At 38.2% G+C, this 20,492-nt stretch overlaps 1 protein-coding gene and 1 non-coding gene across 2 annotated transcripts; both read right to left on the bottom strand.

Annotated features, from left to right (window-relative positions):
• Positions 1-10,421: 10,421 nt before the first annotated feature.
• On the bottom strand, positions 10,422-10,528 carry LOC125582605. The gene has a single exon (XR_007320062.1). It is a non-coding gene; the product is annotated as a small nucleolar RNA R71 (small nucleolar RNA).
• A 6,336-nt stretch (positions 10,529-16,864) lies between these two features.
• On the bottom strand, positions 16,865-17,317 carry LOC125582239. Its single transcript, XM_048748833.1, has one exon. It carries the CDS (start codon positions 17,315-17,317, stop codon positions 16,865-16,867), a length of 453 nt encoding a protein of 150 aa, XP_048604790.1.
• Positions 17,318-20,492: the final 3,175 nt, after the last annotated feature.

Raw genomic sequence — 20,492 nt, 5'->3', positions numbered from 1 at the left:
GAGTACAAGACTGTCTCTTCTAACAAGTCAAGAGCGTTATTGAGTTGTGTTGATGACAATTGCACGTGGAGGATGCGTGCTACTAAGCTACCTCTTTCAGACTTTTTCGTTGTTAAAAAGTATGTTCATGAGCATACATGCGATACAACACACAGGAATGCCAACCACAGACAAGCATCTGCAAACTTGTTGGGTTCTTTGATTTGCAGCAATTATGGAGAAAAGAAGGAAAGTCTCAAACCGAAACAGATCATTGAACAGGTCAAGATTTTGCATGGCGTTCACATCAATTACAAACAAGCTTGGAGAGTGAAAGAAGAAGCTCAGTTTTTGGTTAGAGGGACTCCTGAAGACAGCTATTACAATTTGTCTATGTGGTTGTACAAAGTCACAGAGACAAACCCTGGTTCGTTAACTTATCAACAAGTGGATGCTGCTGGAAAGTTCAAGTATCCATTTGTGGCTTTTGGTCCATCGATAAGGGGATTTTCATTGATGAGGAAAGTTATTGCAGTAGATGGTACATTTCTGAAGGGAAAATTCAATGGGACTTTATTGGCAGCTTGTGCTCAAGATGGGGATTATCATCTATATCCTCTGGCCTTTGCAGTGGTTGACGCAGAAAATGGCGCCTCTTGGAAATGGTTCTTTAGAGGTTTGAGCCAGATGATCCCGGACGCTTCGGATCTTGTTTTTGTATCAGACAGGGCTAACTCCATTGCTTCAGCGCTGGAGGATGTTTATCCCTTATCTCACCATGGAATCTGCAGGATCCATCTGCTCCGCAACATCACTCCTACATATTCAAAGACTGGTCTGCTTCCTCTGGTGGAAAGCGCTGCTGATGCTTACATGTGTCACGAGTTCTGGTTAATCTTCAAGGACATAAAGGATAAATGTCCTGAATTGGCCAAGTATCTGGAAGATTCGGATTTTAGGAAGTGGGCACGATGCTTTGCGCCTGCGAACAGGTACAATATCATGACTACCAACATTGCAGAGTCTCTCAATTCTATGTTGAAGCTGCCTCGTGAGTTGCCACTGATCTCTCTCCTTGAGACGATCAGATTGACACTCACCACTTGGTTTTTGAGCGACGCGAAGCGGCTGCGAAACATAAGCACCTGGTTACTCCAAAAGTTGTGCAGAAGTTGGTATCCAGGTTTGGGGCTGCAATGTGCTGAATGTGTATCAAGTTGATCAAAACGAGTTTGAGGTGAAGGATGAAACTATGAAGTATGTTGTTGATTTGGAGAAACGGCATTGCACTTGTAATGTTTTCGACATTGACAAGATTCCCTGCATTCATGCAATTGCCGCTGCTAAGTATATTAAGAGAGATGAAAACCGTTACGTCGATACTTCTCACTTGACAGAAACGTGGGCTAAAGCCTATGCCGAAAGCATACACCCTGGTGGAGAGTTGTCAACGTCCACCTATCCAGCGAATATTGACGAACTGTCTTGCCCACCTCCAGCTACCAAAAAGAGAAGTGGACGTCCTCCTACAAAGAGAAAGAGATCCGTTGGCGAGTTTGGTGTTCCTGGAACTAAATCTCAGTCCCACAAGTGCAGCAGATGTGGCATAGGAGGACACAACTAGATCACATGCAAGAGGCCTATAGGATGAAGATCTTTATTCATCGTTGCTCTATTCTTTTTCATTACCATGTTTTTTACATTTTTATTGATCATTCATGGATGTTGGTTATTTGATGATTACATGATATGGACCAGACCATATATACATTTGCCTTTTGGAACCCTATTCTGAATAAGTATGATGTCTTCCAACTTTTGTAATATACAACCTAGGTTTTAATGCATTACTCTCCAAAATCCAAATCACAATTTGAAATTTCCTTATTTTTTGTACTATACAATCTTATCTTTTGATCTCATTTCAATTTTAGTTCAAACTTCTGTGCTAGAAAGAAACACAGTAATATTCAACTATTCTGGAATCTCATCCTGAAACTCAGAGTTTCTTTCCAAAGTTTATAATATAACGTTTGCGGTTAAATTCATTTATGTGGACACATATATCAGATGATTCACCTCAGCCTAGCGGCTAAACCACCTATCTTTCCAAATCTGAAACACTTGTCCCGACCTTGGTTCGATACCCCTTGGAATCAGATTTTTTTTTTAAATTATAGTTGAATACAGATAAAAGAAATATATTTCGTTACTTACTTCACCTAACGATTGAAACACACTTGGTCTAGTGGTAGACCTTATTCCGCTTTTCCTCCCAGACATTTCAGGTTCGAATCATGGGAGATGTGTATATTTTTATTTATTTTTTCTCCAAATTTTGCTAATCGCAATTTGTACGATTAAATATGTTTATGTGGAAAAATCTACCAGATGATTCTCCTCGGCCTAGCGGCTAAACCACCTATCTTTCGAAACTAATACACTTGTCCCGACCTGGGTTTGATTCCCCTTGGAATCAGATTTTTTTTTTAACGGTTCCTTTCTAAAAGAGACATCATTTATCTCAGTAACCGTTTAATAATCGAAAGGTTGCTTTCTAAACCATTTTATAGTAATCGAAGGGTTACTTTTCTTTCTATATATACAAGGGACGATATCATATCTCTTTTTTTACTGACTTCATTTCATTTGTGTTTATTCTTTTCGATCTGAGTTAGTTTTCGGTTTTTCTCATTCATTCAATTTACAAACTTTTTTCATTCATCAAGTTTCAATGGAAGGTTCAAAGAAGATGATGAAGCGTCCCATAAAGGAGGTTTACGGATCTGATGCTTCCATAGGTTTCAACAAAGGAAAGGCGGAAACTGTGGAACGTTACAGGGCTCTTCTTCGTTTGTCCAACGAACACAGGCTATCCGAAATTGAATGGCATCAGGCAGCCAGCAAAGCAAATTCCATTGCTTCCCAAATCGAGTTGCTTGAAGAGATTATCAAGGCTAAAGGAAAATTTGACTTCACTGCTGAGGTGGAAAAACTCAAAGAAGAACTCATGGAAGCGGATTGAATGCTTGCTGATGTGAAGGTCGAAGTCCCTGATTGGTGTCAGCTTGATGAAAAGTGGCTGTTGGATGAGTAATCTCATATTATGATCTTCTCTTTTTTTATGTTTTAAGAAACCACATTATGATTTATTTTAAGAAACCACATTATGAGTAATCTCATGTTATCATCTTCTTTTGTGTTGTGTTTCAGTCAAAACAAAACAAAAACACTGATTAGAATGTAGAGGATTAGTGGTCTTATATCTGGTTAATCTCGGTTTCATATTCGTTTCTGGAAAGCCATCCTGAATTTGAAAAATGCGGTTAAATTCATTTATGTGGACACATATATCAGATGATTCACCTAAGCCTAGCGGCTAAACCACCTATCTTTCCAAATCTGAAACACTTGTCTCGACCTGGGGTCGATTCCCCTTGGAATCAGATAATTTTTTTAAATTATAGTTGAATACAAATAAAAGAAATATATTCCATTACTTACATTACCTAACGATTGAAACACACTTGGTCTAGTGGTAGACCTTATTATGCCTTTCCTCCCAGACATTTCAGGTTCGAATCCTGGGAGATGTGTATATTTATATATTTTTTTCTCCAAATTTTGCTAATCACAATTTGTACAGTTAAATATGTTTATGTGGAAAAATCTACCAGATGATTCTCCTCGGCCTAGAGGCTAAACCACATATCTTTCAAAATTGATACACTTGTCCCGACCTGGGTTTGATTCCCCTTGGAATCAGATTTTTTTGAAACAGTTCTGGAAAGCCATCCTGAATTTGACAAATGATATACTATGCTTACTTATTTCAATGGTAACTCTATTTTCAATTCATTCACACTCATATTCAGCCTAATCTCTCGTAAATCTACAAAAGTATAAAACTTTGTCCAATCATAAGCATGATTCATCAACAATTTAAACTTTTAACCGTAGATTCACATAGAGAAACAAGAACAGACTGCTTAAACAACAGAGCAACCATCCTAACACATCAGAACAGAGCACAATCCTATGAAAGAAGACATTAAACAGACACAAACATCTAACAGAAACTGAATGATCACCTTCTGCAACCTTCCTGGAAATCTTTATCCATAAACAGATCGAACATCTCACAACATAGCTTGCTTCGTAAATCCATTGCAGTATCATCATTTATACTGGACATTTTCTTCAATCCTAATGACCTGCATTCTAGCATCTTGACAACAAAGAGACCACAATTGAAAGGAAGTTTTGTCTTCGGGAGCCCTTCTGCCTTCTTAACTTGAAACGGGACGATATCGTTGAAGTTTATCTCTTCATTCATCATTTCCAACTTTATGGCAGGAATCAACACTGTCAGAACACAAAAAAAATGTTTTCATATTCGTTTCTGGAAAGCCATCCTGAATTTGACAAATGATATCCTATGCTTACTCATTTCAATGATAACTCTATTTTCACATAGAGAAACAAGAACAGAGCGCTTAAACAACAGAGAAACAATCCTAACACATCAGAACAGAGCAAAATCCTAAGAAAGAAGACATTAAACAGACACAAACATTTACCTGCCAGTTTTTGGATTAGAGGGTTTTCTTTAACCTTGTGAACGCCACATTGAAAGATTGTGATTGTGTTCTCCATCAGATGTATCTCCACCCCAATGAAGTGATCCACAAGTCTTTCATGAACGACACCATAGACAATGTCAACATCTTGCATCCACATCTTATTTGGACGTATTAAACCTCTCACAACTTCGCCTACCCAACCCTTTAAGATGTTTATTCCTTTTTTATCTGGCTTCTGGAGATTTTCATAACTGTATCCAACCGTTTCAAAGAACTGGACTGGTACAAAGCAAGCTTTTGGGATACCTTGCTCGCTGAACCAAGAAGATTGCTCAATTCTCTTTTGATTTAGCATTGCAAATGCAGCATCTACGTGCTGCCAAAGTAACAATATAGTTAGAAGATTTCATAGACACAGTGGAATTTTGACACAATCGAATAAACAAGAATAACATCACGCTATGTAACCACCGAAACCAACTTTCTTTTTTGACAAAATCCACAATTGCAATAACAAGAACATCTAGTATAGCTCAACCTAATCTCTTCCTATTCATATGCACAAAGAATAGTTGTGGGATATGAAACATATTTTAAATTATTTACCTTTTCAAAGAAATCTTTCTCTATTTTGTTTCTATTGATATAGAGAGGCCTGTACTTGACAAAAGTTAAAAGTATCAATCAAATCTCTGTCAAAATAAATTACGAATATTTTATACAAGGACAGAATTTGCTTACACATAATGTATGCCGCATAGTTTCATCCAATATCCAAGCCTTGAAAACAGGAAATTCAGGTGTCACAAATGGATCAATAGGAAGGATAACCTTAGGTGTTACAGGCATAGGAGGGTTTCTAGGTACTATTCGCCTCTTCTCTTCTCGTTGAAGAAAAGCAAGACGATCTACTGGCTGAGCAGTTGTTTTCCTCTTCATACCAACAACAGGCTTCCCCTTTAATTAAAAACAAATAAAAAGTATCTTAGAAAGACAAAATTTCAGTATCATTTTATCTTTTATTCATGAAAGCCTTCTTAATATGATGTATAAATATTTCATACCTTTTTTGCATGATCTACTGGCTGAGTAGTTGCTTTCCTCTTCATACCAACAACAGGCTTCCCCTTTAATTAAAAACAAATATAAAGTATCTTAGAAAGACCAAAATTCAGGATCATTTTATCTTTTATTCATGAAAGCCTTCCTAATATGATGTATAAATATTTCATACCTTTTTTGCATGATCGTCTTGTCTTGACTTCACACTCTGAGTCTGCTGTACTTCTATCTGAGAAACAAAACCGATGTATCAGAATATTGAAGTGAACTTCAATCTAAGTGGATCTTAGGCATTTGGTTTACCTCTTTTTCCATCTTCCAAGCACCAGCTACCCATTCTTTAGGTATGCGCAGATCAGAAAGGTTGAACTGAATGAATTCAGTAGAACTGTTGAAACGGACAGAATATATGTCATTACTTAAAATTATATGAACTACTCCACTGCACCAGCCGTCATTGTGGTACGCCTCCACCTTATCCATCAGTTCAAAACCTTTTGTATCTCCTGGTGGTGGTTGAGGACGGATACTGTCAATGGACACACTTTCCTGAAGTTTCTTTGTCCTTTTCTCTTTGTCCCGAAACCGTGTTGAGTACTCAACCTTCAACATCTCAACCCCATTTCGAATATCTGTTTTCAACACAATTCCTGGATACCATTTCACATATTTGTCTTCATCTTTTGATGCAATCTCCACATTAGCACCGACATTAAAGTGAGATTGAACTCTGGGTTCTTCGTTCTGTGATGATTTTTATTCAAGGATATAAGTCATTTTTTATAGTAAAACAAAAAAAATTAGGAAGGCAATCCTAAATATGTATAACATCAATGAGTAATACCTTATTTTGCTCTCTTAAAATTTTTGCGCGAGCTCGAGTAAGGCGCTGTGTGTCCGAAATGTTTTGTAAAATGTTCTCATTCATAGGCTCCTTAGTATCCTGAAGTCAGGAATGGGAACATGAACACGTACAAGGGTTTCTAAAAATTAATTGAAAAGTCCAAGATGTTTTTGAGCATGTACCTGCTGCGTATGATCTGGATTGGCTTCATCTTGTCTGGAAGCCGTCTCATGCAATGGAGTATGTGCAAGTACAACAAAAATCAGGATGGCAATCCTAAATATGCGTAGAGAACTGTAGTTCAACTTATCTAAGAAATATAAATTACCTCATCTGCCATCTTCCACACTCCATCTAGCCATTCTCTATGAATTCTCAAATTTGAAGCTTTGAATTCAAGTGTTTCCATCGAGCTATTCAGATAAACAGAAAATGTGTTCTCACCCAGAATCATTCTGACTTGTCCACTGCTCCAGCCTTTACTGTAAAATGCCTCAACATTATCCATCATCTCAAACTTCTTTTCTCTGTCATCAGCGGGTGGCTTAGGGCGGATTTTGTCTGCTGTTACAGTAACTCTCTTTTGGTCCGCAAACAGTGTTACTGCCACCTTCTCTACCCCATCACACAGATTTGTAGCAAATACATTTCCAGGATACCAGATTCGACAAGTAGCGTCATCGCTAGTTGCAATCTCAACATCTGCCCCGTTTTCAAAGAGAGTAGAAAGTGGTGAAGATGCACTTGTCTGAAGATGCTGTGTTTCTTCAATAACTCGTGAAATTAGTGAAGAGACTGGAGAGGAAGGTGTGTTATGCACAGCATGTGTATCCTCCTGTAATAAAATAAAAGAGGTAGTTATGAATGAGTTTCTACGATTTAAAGTTTAAGTTGAAGCTATGAAAGAGTTTTTATGCTTACCTGTTTATTGATTGCTGAAATTATTTCAGTCAAAGGCTCTTTATTGGTTGCTGAAATGATTTCAGTCAAAGGCTCTGTAGAATCATACGTTCCCTCTGTTACCATCTGCAAAACAAAAAAAAAGTCAGGAATGGGATCATGAACAACTACAAAAGCTTCCAAAAATTAATGTAAAAGTCCAAGATTTTTTTTTGAGCATGTACCTGTTGCGTCTGAATTGGAGTAAAAAATGGAGTCTCAATACTCTGTGGAGCTATTGGAGAGACAGGTGTCTCATTCGTTGCCTCTGTTCCCACCTGCAAAGCAGAGAAAAACAGGATTTGGATCATGAACAAACACAGATATCAACTTAAACAAAGTTTAAGTTGAATCTATGAAAGAGTTTTTATGCTTACCTGTGTATTGGTTGCTGAAATTATTTCAGTCAAAGGCTCTGTAGAGTCATATGTTCCCTCTGTTACCATCTGCAAAACAAAAAAAAATTAGGAATTGGATAATGAACAAGTACAAAAGCTTCCCAAAATTAATGTAAAAGTCCACGATTTTTTTGAGCATGTACCTGCTGCGTCTGAATTGGAGTAAAAACTGGAGTCTCAATACTCTGTGGAGCTATTGGAGAGACAGGTGTCTCATTCGTTGCCTCTGTTCCCACCTGCAAAGCAGAGAAAAACAGGATTTGGATCATGAACAAGTACAAAAGCTTCCAAAAATTAATTGAAAAGTCCAAGATTTTTTTAAGCATGTACCTATTGCGTTAGAACTGGAGTACAAACTTGAGTCTCAATGATCACAGTCGCAGGCTCTGTAGCATCATGGGAAAAACATTTTCTCATTAGTTTCTCTACCAAAATACCATCAACTATAATTTTAGAAAAAAAATCTTACTTCATCGCTAAGATTTTCTTTTTCATTAGCATTGGATGGCGTCTCATATTATCGCTCTGGGTCATTCTGCAAGAAAATCAGTAATGCCTTTATATGTACTGATATCTTGCATATTTACATTGTTTTATCCATTTATTCATGTGCATTTTCATCATATAGATTAGGATTTAGCCATGTCTAGGTTGCATTTTGCATACATATGTCTCTATTAGGTATTGGAGTACCACATGGAGTTCCTGGAGACATTTGGGTGCGTTTGGAGCTCAAAAGAGGTGATTAAGGTGATCATTGGACGAGCAATGCATGGGAGCGACTTACCGGAGCGACGCCATGAACTCGCTCGCCATTTACGCTTCGGAGCGACCTCCTAGAGCGACAAGGCAAAGTCGCTCCAGCTCCTAGAGCGACCTCACCACAGCGACACCCAGAGGTCGCTCGCGTTTATGGTTTGCGAGCAAGCCGGGAGCGACGTCTTCAGAGCAACACAGCCAGGTCGCTCGCGAAGAAACGACCCGAGAACGACCTCTCGCAGCGACGTGCCGAGGTCGCTCCGCGTCTATTTGTTTGGCCGAATTCATGTTTTCTCAAGGGCCTTTTGGTCATTTCATTATGCACGTTTTTACTTTTCAAAACCTATGTTTTAAGTACCTTTGGTAGCCACCAGAGGCAGATATCTCTTTTTCGGAGAACAACTAGTAAAACTTCTTTTGATTCAGATTTCATTGCATTCATCTTGTGTTCTTGTTGATTTCTTATCTATTCCTCTACATGATTAATCTGAAATCCAATATGGGTTTAAGAGGAATCATGGAGATTAGTGAGTAATCACCTTTTGAATTCATGGGTTAGGGAGATCAAGGGTGATTAGGTTAGTTCTAGGATGTTTTAGTGTAGATCATTCTTGTTCCTTGCTAGTAGAGTATTCATAATGCATCTTCTGAGTTGGCCACTCAAAAGTTGATCAATAGGCATTTCCCACCCAAAAGGTGTTTGATGAAATGCCTGAGACAACTCTCCTAGGCTTTTAGTATACTTTGCCAAAGACATTTGTTGTTAAAGGTGCTAAGATAGCTAATAGACTTGTTAGTAATGATTGCTTTCACATTATTCAACCAAAGACATTTGATATTTGAGATATGTTAGCAAATGAGCATTCATCTAGACATAGAGCTTGCTTAGAATTGTGTCTAGGCTTAAGGTCGATAGTTTGATTAATCATTTGTCATCCCTAGTTCGATTCTTGATCACCCAAGGTCTAATCCCTATGCCCATGAGTTCTCTTTTCCCTTAGTCAAGAAAATATCATTATGTAATTGCTTTCTAGTATTAGTAGTAGTTTAAAACCCATCTAAATCATTGGTTACACTTAGATTAAGTGAGTACTTGCATTCTCGGTGCTTTGATATCCCTCAGAACTGGTTCGACAATCTTTTATACTACAACATTTGTCTTAGGAGCCTTGAAAAATCCTAACGTCAAATTGGCGCCGTTGCCAAATTCTGAGTAGATTTCAACATTGAGATTAAGTCACTTGCTTGAGACTAAGTCATTTTTATTTTCTTTTGTGACTGATTCTCCTTCTTCACCTCCCTTTAACTTTCAGGTGTATGAACTTGAGGAGCAGGGGTCCATCAAACCTAGTTCCAAGAGTTGCAGATATCAGAGCTTTAGAGAGAGAGTGTGCTAGAGCGAGAAGAGAAGAAGAGCAACAGGCTCACTTGCAGAGATTGGATATTGATATGGCAGATCAACCGCAAGGGCCAGAACACCCACAGCGAGCAGGTCGACCCATTGGTACCTATGATCGTCCAAACATCAATGGTCAGAGGTTGGGTATCCGCGCTCCACCAGTGGAAGCCAACAACTTTGAGGTCAAACCAGGACTCCTCAACGTGATCGAGAACAACAAGTATCATGGTTTACCTGTAGAGGACCCTTTTGATCACTTGGACAAGTTTGACAGCTACTACGGATTGTCAAAAACCAATGGAGTGTCCGAAGACGCCTTCAAGCTCAAGTTATTCCCTTTCTCTGTGGGGGATAAGGCACGCCAGTGGGAGAAGACTGTACCCAGTGAATCCATCACTACTTGGGATGAGTGCAAGAGGGCATTATTGGAGAAATTCTTCTCATCGTCAAGAACTGCTAAGCTGAGAAATGAGATCTCCAGTTTCCAACAGAAGAACTTGGAAGGATTCAGTGAAGCCTGGGAGAGATTCAAAGGCTATCAAACCAAATGCCCACATCATGGTTTCTCTAAGGAGAGCTTGCTCAGTACCTTTTACAGAGGTGCCCTTCCTAAGTACAGAGCCAGATTGGATACAGCTAGCAATGGGTTCTTCTTGGGAAGAACTGAAGATGATGCAGAAGAGCTGGTTGACAACATGGTGAAGTGTGATGCAGTCTACAGTGCAGATCACGACAGAGGCAGTAGGGGTGATGATAAGCAGACGAGGAAAGAGATCAAAGCTTTGGAAGACAAGATCGACCTACTCATTTCTGAAAAAGCCACCCAAGAGCAGCTGAAGTTTGTTGGTAACTCCAAGCAGGAAGATCCACCTGTTGTCCATGAGGTTGAGGGTTTGGAAGGTCAGGAAGAGCTGTGTTTCATCAACAACAATGGTAGCTGGTACAAAAAAGAGCCCAACTTTCAGTACAACAACTACCAACAGAAATCCTACCCCAACAACCAACAGAGTGGTTATCCGCCTAGAAACAACCAGCAAGGCAGCTATCAGCCTCAGCAAAACCCCTCGTCTGGTTCCTCTGCTCCTCAAGAGAGCAGCACTGATACCTTACTGAAACAAATCTTGGAGTCTCAAACTAGAAGTGAGAAGCATGTTGGTTATGAGTTGAAGAACCTTCATTCCAAGATTGATGGGAGCTACAATGAGCTCAACAACAAATTCTCACATCTTGCTTCTACAGTCAAGAATTTAGAGAATCAGTTTGCTTCCATGAACACTCACCAGAATCGCCAGCAAGGATCTTTACCTGGAAAATCTGACCAAAACCCCAAGGAGGCCAAAGCTATAACCCTTAGGAGTGGTAAGCAGTTACCTCCTACAACCCTCACCAGGGATACTGAGAAACAAGGTGAGGGGGTTGCCAACAACATAGATGATGAAGTGGTGATTGTTGATGAGAAAATTAATGATGAAATCTTGGAGAAGATTGTGGAACCAAAAGGTAAAGGAAAGGTTGGGGAAGAGAAGAAAACAGTGAAAGATGGTGAAGTTGTTGCTCCAGCAAGTGAGAATTCTTTTGTTCCTCCTCCCTATGAACCCAAACTACCATTCCCTGGTAGATTCAAGAGGCAGCTGCTAGAGAAGTACGAGGCTATGTTTGAGAAGCAAATGAGTGAAGCTCAGGTTGCAATGCCCATCATCGATGCTTTCATGTTGATTCCTCAATACAACAAGTTCCTGAAAGATGTTGTAGCTGCAAAGAAGAAGGAGATGGAAAGCATGATGATTCTTACCCATGAGTGCAGTGCCATCATCCAGAGGCTTGATGTTCCAGAGAAGTTAGAGGATCTAGGATGCTTCACACTACCTTTTTCTCTTGGACCTATGGTATTTGAGAAATGTCTCTGCGATTTGGGAGCTAGTGTCAGCGTGATGCCTTTGTCTGTTGCAAAGAAGCTTGGATTCACTCAGTACAAGAAGTGTATACTCTCTCTGGTGTTAGCTGATCGTTCAGTGAAGTACCCTGTGGGCATCTTAGAGGACTTCCCTGTGAAGATTGGAAGGTATGAGATACCTACAGATTTTGTGGTGCTTGAGATGGGTGAGGAGCCTCAAGACCCATTGATTCTAGGAAGGCCATTCTTAGCTACAGCAGGAGCTATTGTTAATGTGAAGGAATGCACGATTGATCTCCATTTGGGTAAAGAGAACATCCTCCACTTTGACATCAAGGGGAAAATGAGAAAACCAACTGTGTTCGGGCAAGCCTTCTACATTGAAGAGTTACCACCTGAGGACGACGAGGAGGGAGCATCTCCCTCTACTCATTCCCCATAGAAGGTAGCCCACTACTTTCCCTTGTATATACCAGTTCATATTTTGCATTTTAGTTGTCTTTTGGGTATCTCTCTCTCACTCACACAGAGACTGTGTGATTTAAGTGTGGGGGAGGTACCAAGTATTTGAACACGTTTGCTTTGATGATTTTGAGTCTCATGCATTGCATTATACATATATATTTGCAAAAAAAAAAAAAAAAAAAAAATCATTTAGTTTGCATCACTTGCATTTCTAGGAGAATCTACAGCATATATGTTTCATTTACTTGCATTGGGAGCAATGATTTGAAATGCCTTGTAAAGAACATTACTTTGCACCTGAGTAGCTTATGCACCTCTCAAAAAGACTTGTATGCTTCGAGCCTTGAAAAATCTTCCTGAAACTTGTTGATTGCTGAAACTCAGTCTTTGAAGCCAACTACAACCTTATTTGAACTGAACGAACTTAATGCATCTTGCTCATGGTCCCTTGTGTACTGAATCATGGATATACACACTTGAGTTGTCACATCATTTATGCCAATCTTTTTGACAACCTCTAGTGGTAGACCTCTCCCCAAAATCCCTTCCTCCATTTAAGCCTTCATTGATTGATGAGTGAGGCCTTTTTCGGAAAGTCTTACATGCACATAATGTTGAGAGTATCGGGAACGACAATGCTTGATCTTCATTCTTGCTAGATTAGGCACATTATTGTCTAGCCATAGGATGGGGGTGAGTGTTGTACAGTTTGATTTGGGAGTATGAGAAAGTTTAAGGAAAAGAGTGAACTCTTGTGCTTAACTGACTAGTCTTTATGGGATAAGTAGAGAAACTTCTAGCTCAATTTGTGAAAAGTCTTGGCCCCCAAACATTAAAAAAAAAAAAGAATAAAGAAAAGGGGCTAGCAAAACTAGTATGAGCTAAGAGGTGTTCAAAAGAGTGTAAGAAATCCTTTGTAAAAAAAAAAAAAGAGTTTTATGTTGGGAAATGCTTTTGAAGTCCTTGGGTGAGAGATATGAGTTGGGTTTGGAATGGGGAAATGAATGTGTATCATATATGTTTGGGAAAAGGGTAGAACAATGGAGATTGAGCATTGTATGCATGAGTTGATCCATTTCTTAGATATATTTTGTGCAATGTCAAGGCTACTTGTCTTGAGAGTATACCACCTTAAATAACATATATCTTGAACCCCTTGACTCACTTGATTAAAAAGCCTCCCCTTACCCAAATGATTTGGACCAATTGACCTTTTGCAAGAATTCACTTGATGCTATGATTAATGAACTTGAGAGTTGGCTGATTTGCATGTGTGAATGCATGATGATGAGTGTAGGGATGAAAAGAGTTGAGATAGGCCTATAGAAGCTAGAGTATAATAAGAGAGGGTGTACTAATGCTGAATTTAGATGTTGATTTGAGTGCTTTGTGTGTTTCTTTTGGCTATGAGCTCCCACCTTCAAACCTCTCTCCCTATGAGTTCTAGAAAGTTCACTTGAGGACAAGTAAAAGAATAAGTTTGGGGAGTTGATATCTTGCATATTTACATTGTTTTATCCATTTATTCATGTGCATTTTCATCATATAGATTAGGATTTAGCCATGTCTAGGTTGCATTTTGCATACATATGTCTCTATTAGGTATTGGAGTACCACATGGAGTTTCTGGAGCCATTTGGGTGCGTTTGGAGCTCAAAAGAGGTGATTAAGGTGATCATTGGACGAGCAATGCATGGGAGTGACTTACCGGAGCGACGCCATGAACTCGCTCGCCATTTACGCTTCGGAGCGACCTCCTAGAGCGACAAGGCGAAGTCGCTCCAGCTCCTAGAGCGACCTCACCACAGCGACACCCAGAGGTCACTCGCGTTTATGGTTTGCGAGCAAGCCGGGAGCGACGTCTTCAGAGCGACACAGCTAGGTCGCTCACGAAGAAATGACCCGGGAGCGACCTCTCGCAGCGACGTGCCGAGGTCGCTCCGCGTCTATTTGTTTGGCCGAATTCATGTTTTCTCAAGGGCCTTTTGGTCATTTCATTATGCACGTTTTTACTTTTCAAAACCTATGTTTTAAGTACCTTTGGTAGCCACCAGAGGCAGATATCTCTTTTCGGAGAACAACTAGTAAAACTTCTTTTGATTCAGATTTCATTGCTTTCATCTTGTGTTCTTGTTGATTTCTTATCTATTCCTCTACATGATTAATCTGAAATCCAATATGGGTTTAAGAGGAATCATGGAGATTAGTGAGTAATCACCTTTTGAATTCATGGGTTAGGGAGATCAAGGGTGATTAGGTTAGTTCTAGGATGTTTTAGTGTAGATCATTCTTGTTCCTTGCTAGTAGAGTATTCATAATGCATCTTCTGAGTTGGCCACTCAAAAGTTGATCAATAGGCATTTCCCACCCAAAAGGTGTTTGATGAAATGCCTGAGACAACTCTCCTAGGCTTTTAGTATACTTTGCCAAAGACATTTGTTGTTAAAGGTGCTAAGATAGCTAATAGACTTGTTAGTAATGATTGCTTTCACATTATTCAACCAAAGACATTTGATGTTTGAGATATGTTAGCAAATGAGCATTCATTTAGACATAGAGCTTGCTTAGAATTGTGTCTAGGCTTAAGGTCGATAGTTTGATTAATCATTTGCCATCCCTAGTTCGATTCTTGATCACCCAAGGTCTAATCCCTATGCCCATGAATTCTCTTTTCCCTTAGTCAAAAAGTATCATTCTGTAATTGCTTTCTAGTATTAGTAGTAGTTTAAAACCCATCTAAATCATTGGTTGCACTTAGATTAAGTGAGTACTTGCATTCTCGGTGCTTTGATATCCCTCAGAACTGGTTCGACAATCTTTTATACTACAACATTTGTCTTAGGAGCCTTGAAAAATCCTAACATCATGTACAAAAGCTTACAAAGCTACTTGTATACTCCAAGTGTAAATCAATATTTTTGAGCATATACCTATGGTGTCAAATTAGGAGAGAATTCTTGAGTCTAAAGGGAAGGCGTCTCATTCAATGGCTCTCTCCCACTCTGCAAAATTCAGGAAAGGTCATCCCAAATGTGCACAAAAGCTTCCAAACATTACTTCAAAACTCAAAATGTAAAACAATATCTTGAGCATATACCTCTCGTGGTAAATTAGGAGAGAATTCTTGAGTCTGAAGGGAAGGGGTCTCATTAAATGGCTCTCTCCCAGTCTTCAAAAAATCAGGAAAGGTCATCACAAGTGTGCACAAAAGCTTCCAAACATTACTTCAAAACTCAAAATGTAAAACAATATCTTGAGCATATACCTCTCGTGGCAAATTAGGAGAGAATTCTTGAGTCTGAAGGGAAGGGGTCTCATTAAATGGCTCTCTCCCAGTCTGCAAAAAATCAGGAAAAGTCATCCCAAGTGTGTTCAAAAGCTTCCAAATATTACTTCAAAACTCAAAATGCAAAACAATATCTTGAGCATATACCTCTCGTAGCAAATTAGGAGAGAATTCTTGAGTCTGAAGGGAAGGGGTCTCATTAAATGGCTCTCTCTCAGTCTGCAAAAAATCAGGAAAGGTCATCCTAAGTGTGTTCAAAAGCTTCCAAACATTACTTCAAAACTCAATGATCTTTTGTAAAACCAGATTTTTTGAGAATTTACCTGTTGTGTCACATTAGTGGGAAAAACTGGAGTCTGAGTGTGTGGAGCAACATTCTGGTTTCCTTCCAACTCTGACACACGGGCTCTAAGCTCCATGTTCTCTGCTTCCAGTAAGGACATTCGATCCTTCATGCTCTTGGCATTCTCCATCATTAACTCGATGATCTTGTTCAGTTTGGTATTTTCTGAGTCATCCTCAATCGAAGCAGAAGCTTGGCTAGTCTCCACATTTTCCGTCATATGAATTGTCATATGAATAAGAGCACCCAATGTGTCCAATGTGTCTACAGACCTATTTTTCCAATCATCGGCTTTAAACTTGTACCCTTTCTTGGATATATCTTTCACAGATTCCAACTCGTCACTATGTTCTTCTTCCATGGAGACATCATCTTCTGGATCATGAGGAATAGGAGGTAGGATGCATGTGACCTTCAGCTGAAAGCATAAAAAAAGAGAAACCAATGAGAATAAGTTTTTAAAAAGAAGAAGCGAAATAAACAGAGAAAGATATCAAAACAAGGTCACTGTAAAAAATTACCTTTTTATGAGTTTCAATCTGTAAAACCCGTTCAAGTGATGGATTTTTTAGCTCAATGTATTTCTCACACAAGTAAATCGGTCTAGGAACATCAACAGTCGGTGCCCAATTACTGAACTTATCTCGTAGCAAGGGAATGGACTCTAGTATCCAAAGATGGAATACTAGAGGATAACCTTGCAACTCGAATTTTGAAGTATCCTCCACGTGGTTTGCGACAGCTTTTTGAATTGAACTCAGGAGCATCAGGTAAGCGTCTCTTCCCCATGGATACATCATATCCTTTGCTTTGTTGACATACTCCAAAGGGAAAGTCCCTTTGTTGTTCTTCGGCAGCATTATGCTCTCTACCAGGAGGAGCATTGCGAGGCAAACTCTCTCATCAGAAGCATCTACTCTTGTCTTTTGAGCTGGTTCAACACGTCGCTTAACTTATGAGTACGCCCCTTTAGCAAGTCCCACTCATATTCCCCTCGTGGTCCTTCTACTTCACCATTACATTTCAAACCGGTCACCATATGAAATTCTCTTATAGAGAACTTCATTGGCTGACCAGCGAAATGGAACCAAGCTTCATTCTTTTTGACAGTAACGATGCTTCTTGTGAGAATACCGTAGACAGTCTTTCCTGATAAATTCATTTCACTCCTCCCACTGAGCCTCATTACAGGTCCCAAAAACCCTCGTACTCTCTCAATCTCATCTGCTGTTAGAATACTCTCAACAATGGAGATATACATCGAGGTTGAATGTTGGTTTATTGACACATTTTTTTCCTTTGGCTCTGAACCAATAGGGTACTTGAGCTCAGGCAGAGTTAGTGTGAGAGGTAATGAATTTCCCATTTGTTTCTATCCTGCGTAAACAAGGAGAAAAAAAATTTCAAACTTTTCTGGAAGGCTTTCCTGAAACAATACAAACCCTTCCTGAATTGAGAAAAAGAAACACACACATACTTTCACAATCCTATCCATTATCAATGCAACTCTATCAATACCTCAGACCCAAATTCAAAAGCAACACGAATTAGGAAAGATATAAGTCATTTTTGATGGTAAAACAAGAAAAATTAAGAAGGCAATCCTAAATATGTATAACTCTATCAATACCTCATACCTCAGACCCAAATTCTAAAGCAACACGAACTAAAACCACACACTCGTGAACTCTCGGATTTCACCAAGCCTATACACAAGCAAGAAGCAGTAGACAACGAGATCACTCACAAAGAAGCTTGAATCTGCAACATACCTCAAAGAGATGGTTTATGTCAGAGAATATTTGAGCTCCAACAACTTTGTTTTCCCACAATTCAAAAGCCTTTGCTTTGAGCTCCAACAACTTAAGGATATTTGCTTCGCTGGAAATAAACGCAAGCTTCTCGGGTTAATAGGAAAGAATACCAAACAAATCAAATTCAACTTTTCGATTAGGAAAGCTAAGCTAAACAAATTAAATTCAACATTCAATAGAGTTGAACAAACATCATAAATGAATATGCAAAGTAGAAATCAAAATCAGGAAGACATTCCTGAATATCTACAAATTCTTCCTAAAACAAAAAAAGGGAGAACAAGAACGAGCATATACTCTTTTTGTCAAATTTGGAGGAGAAACATAAGTCCAAGTGTTTGGATCATCCTATAAGACAACAAGAAACTGTATGAGATACACATTGAGAAAAACATTGAACTTAAATTTCTAGCACATAAAACTATCGGATTTTCTGGAAAGCTATCCTGAAACTACGAAACGCCTTCCAGAAGATAAAAGATAAAAAAAATTCCACAAGTTTTCACAAGCAAAACACTCACGGATACAAGCAAATCCCACATAATCAACAGAATCAACTTTATGTTGAAAAGAACAGAATCCATTACCTCAAAAGCTTGTGTTCCCAATGATGATGACAAAGAAGCTGGTGCTTTTTGAACAAGACAGACTTGAGAACAGACCAGCTACGATGCATGCAAGGAGAAAGGCAGCAGAAAGGTAAACCAAGGCAACGGTTAGATTAGATGGATACTTGAAGATAACCACTCCCTTTCCGTTTATTGGAGTCCTAGACGCAAGCTACGACAAAAAATGAAACCCAAAGAACATAAACAAATCTTACAATAGCATATGGAAACCAATCAGGAAAGATATCCTGAAAACAATTTCAAACTTCCGGAAATCAAATTAGCAACAAAAAGAGCTCGAAATATCAAAGAAACATCATAAACAAACAACCAACATGGTCATGAATGAAATCATGAGCCTACCAACCAAAGAGTAGTGTAATAGATCAAGACATAATGAAAGAGCTACAACTTTCACCAGTTTCGACTCAAGATGGCATCAACATAATTGTACAAAATTCTCCTAATGAGCAAAGTTAATCTCATTTCAAACGCATCCCTACTAACGACTAATTCACTACACAACTCAGTTTAAGATACTATAATCTAACAACTGCTAACCTGATTTTAGAGGAACAAGAGAATTAAAACATCAAAACAGAGGTTTGAAACGGTATCATATCACCTAATCTAACAAAATGACACAATAAGACTCAATAAAAAATCTGAATATGAAACAGTTAAAGCTTGATAAGAGAAGAAATAGGAACATAAAACATTCAAAACACAAAGTAAATTTCAAGTCGAAAACACAAAGTAAAATTGTATTTTTTCTTCATAAACCATTGATAATAACGATTAATGCATAAGAAAAAGCTACAATTTTTGTGTGTGTTCTTAACTATGAAATTCTAAAAATTTTAGATTAACAAGAGAACTATAACAAAACGAAGAACAACACACACCATTCAGCTTTGAAGCAATATCAAATCGGAACAAATTATCAACAAAAAGAACTCGGAACATCAAATATTCAAACAACAAATCGAAATCCCCAAATAGAAAACCCTAAGAAGAGGAATCATACCTTGGAGAGTCGAATCTTCGTGAGATGATCACCGGAAATGATAAAACGAAATCGGAGAGCGTCGCCGCCGTCGCATCGCGTCGAAGAGATCGAGAAGAAGAATCGCCGTCGCGTCGCGTGAGAGAGAGGCGGTTCTGATTTTTTTTTTTTCCTGTTTGTTTAATTAATTTTAAAACAAGGGTATTAGAGACATTTTGCCCATTAATGAATGTCATTTTTGTGACTTTCTCTTTCTGATGCTATTTTGGAGACAAAAACTTCAAAAGTGCTATTATGGAGAATTGCCCAAATATAAATGCTGCGTTATTTGTATCATATGATATTGTATGGTTTTCCTTGACGATTGTTGCAACTTCTTTTGGTTGGATACTTCAAAACTTTTTCACGGCCTAAGTTTTGTTGTTTCTTTTTCAATTAGGCAGTGAGCATTAATTAATCTTCACTATATATTACTCCCTCCATTTTTTAATATAAATCGTTTTATAATTGTGGACATAGATTAAGAAATCATTAATTTTTTATATTTTTTAAACAAAAACATCATTAATTATTTACTTAACCACAAATCAACTAATAATAAAATAAAAGGTATATTATCATTGGCCATATAACATTAAGTGTTAATAAATTTTACATAGAAAATCGAAAGCGTCATATAATTTGGAACGTAGAAATTTCTCTAAAACGACTTATATTAAAAACGAAGGGAGTTTGAGATACTCCATTCGTTTCAAGATGTTACATATTTTAGACTTTTTACACATTTTAATAAAACATTAAATTTGCATAAATTTTTGTGATTATCATTTTTCCATAATTTTAAACCAATAAAAATCTAATAAATGCAATTAAATTTTTTAAAGTTTACAATTAGTTAATAAAACATGCATCTTAAATGTAAAAATAGATTTTTTTTTTGAAACAAAATTTTTCTCTATAATATGTAACTTTACGGAACAGATAGAATATATGTTTTTGGTTTTTAATTAACGATAATGCTATGGGTTGCATGAAAAACAAACAAAAGAAAACAAAGGGGACAAATTAAACTTGACTGGGTAAATCAAGTAAATAGAAACGCATCTTGGGTGA

Source organism: Brassica napus, chromosome C2 (genome assembly GCF_020379485.1).
Source record: "Brassica napus cultivar Da-Ae chromosome C2, Da-Ae, whole genome shotgun sequence".
Lineage (NCBI taxonomy): Eukaryota > Viridiplantae > Streptophyta > Magnoliopsida > Brassicales > Brassicaceae > Brassica > Brassica napus.
The sequence above is the reverse complement of the archived record's forward strand: the minus strand, read 5'-3'. Positions and strand labels throughout refer to the sequence as shown.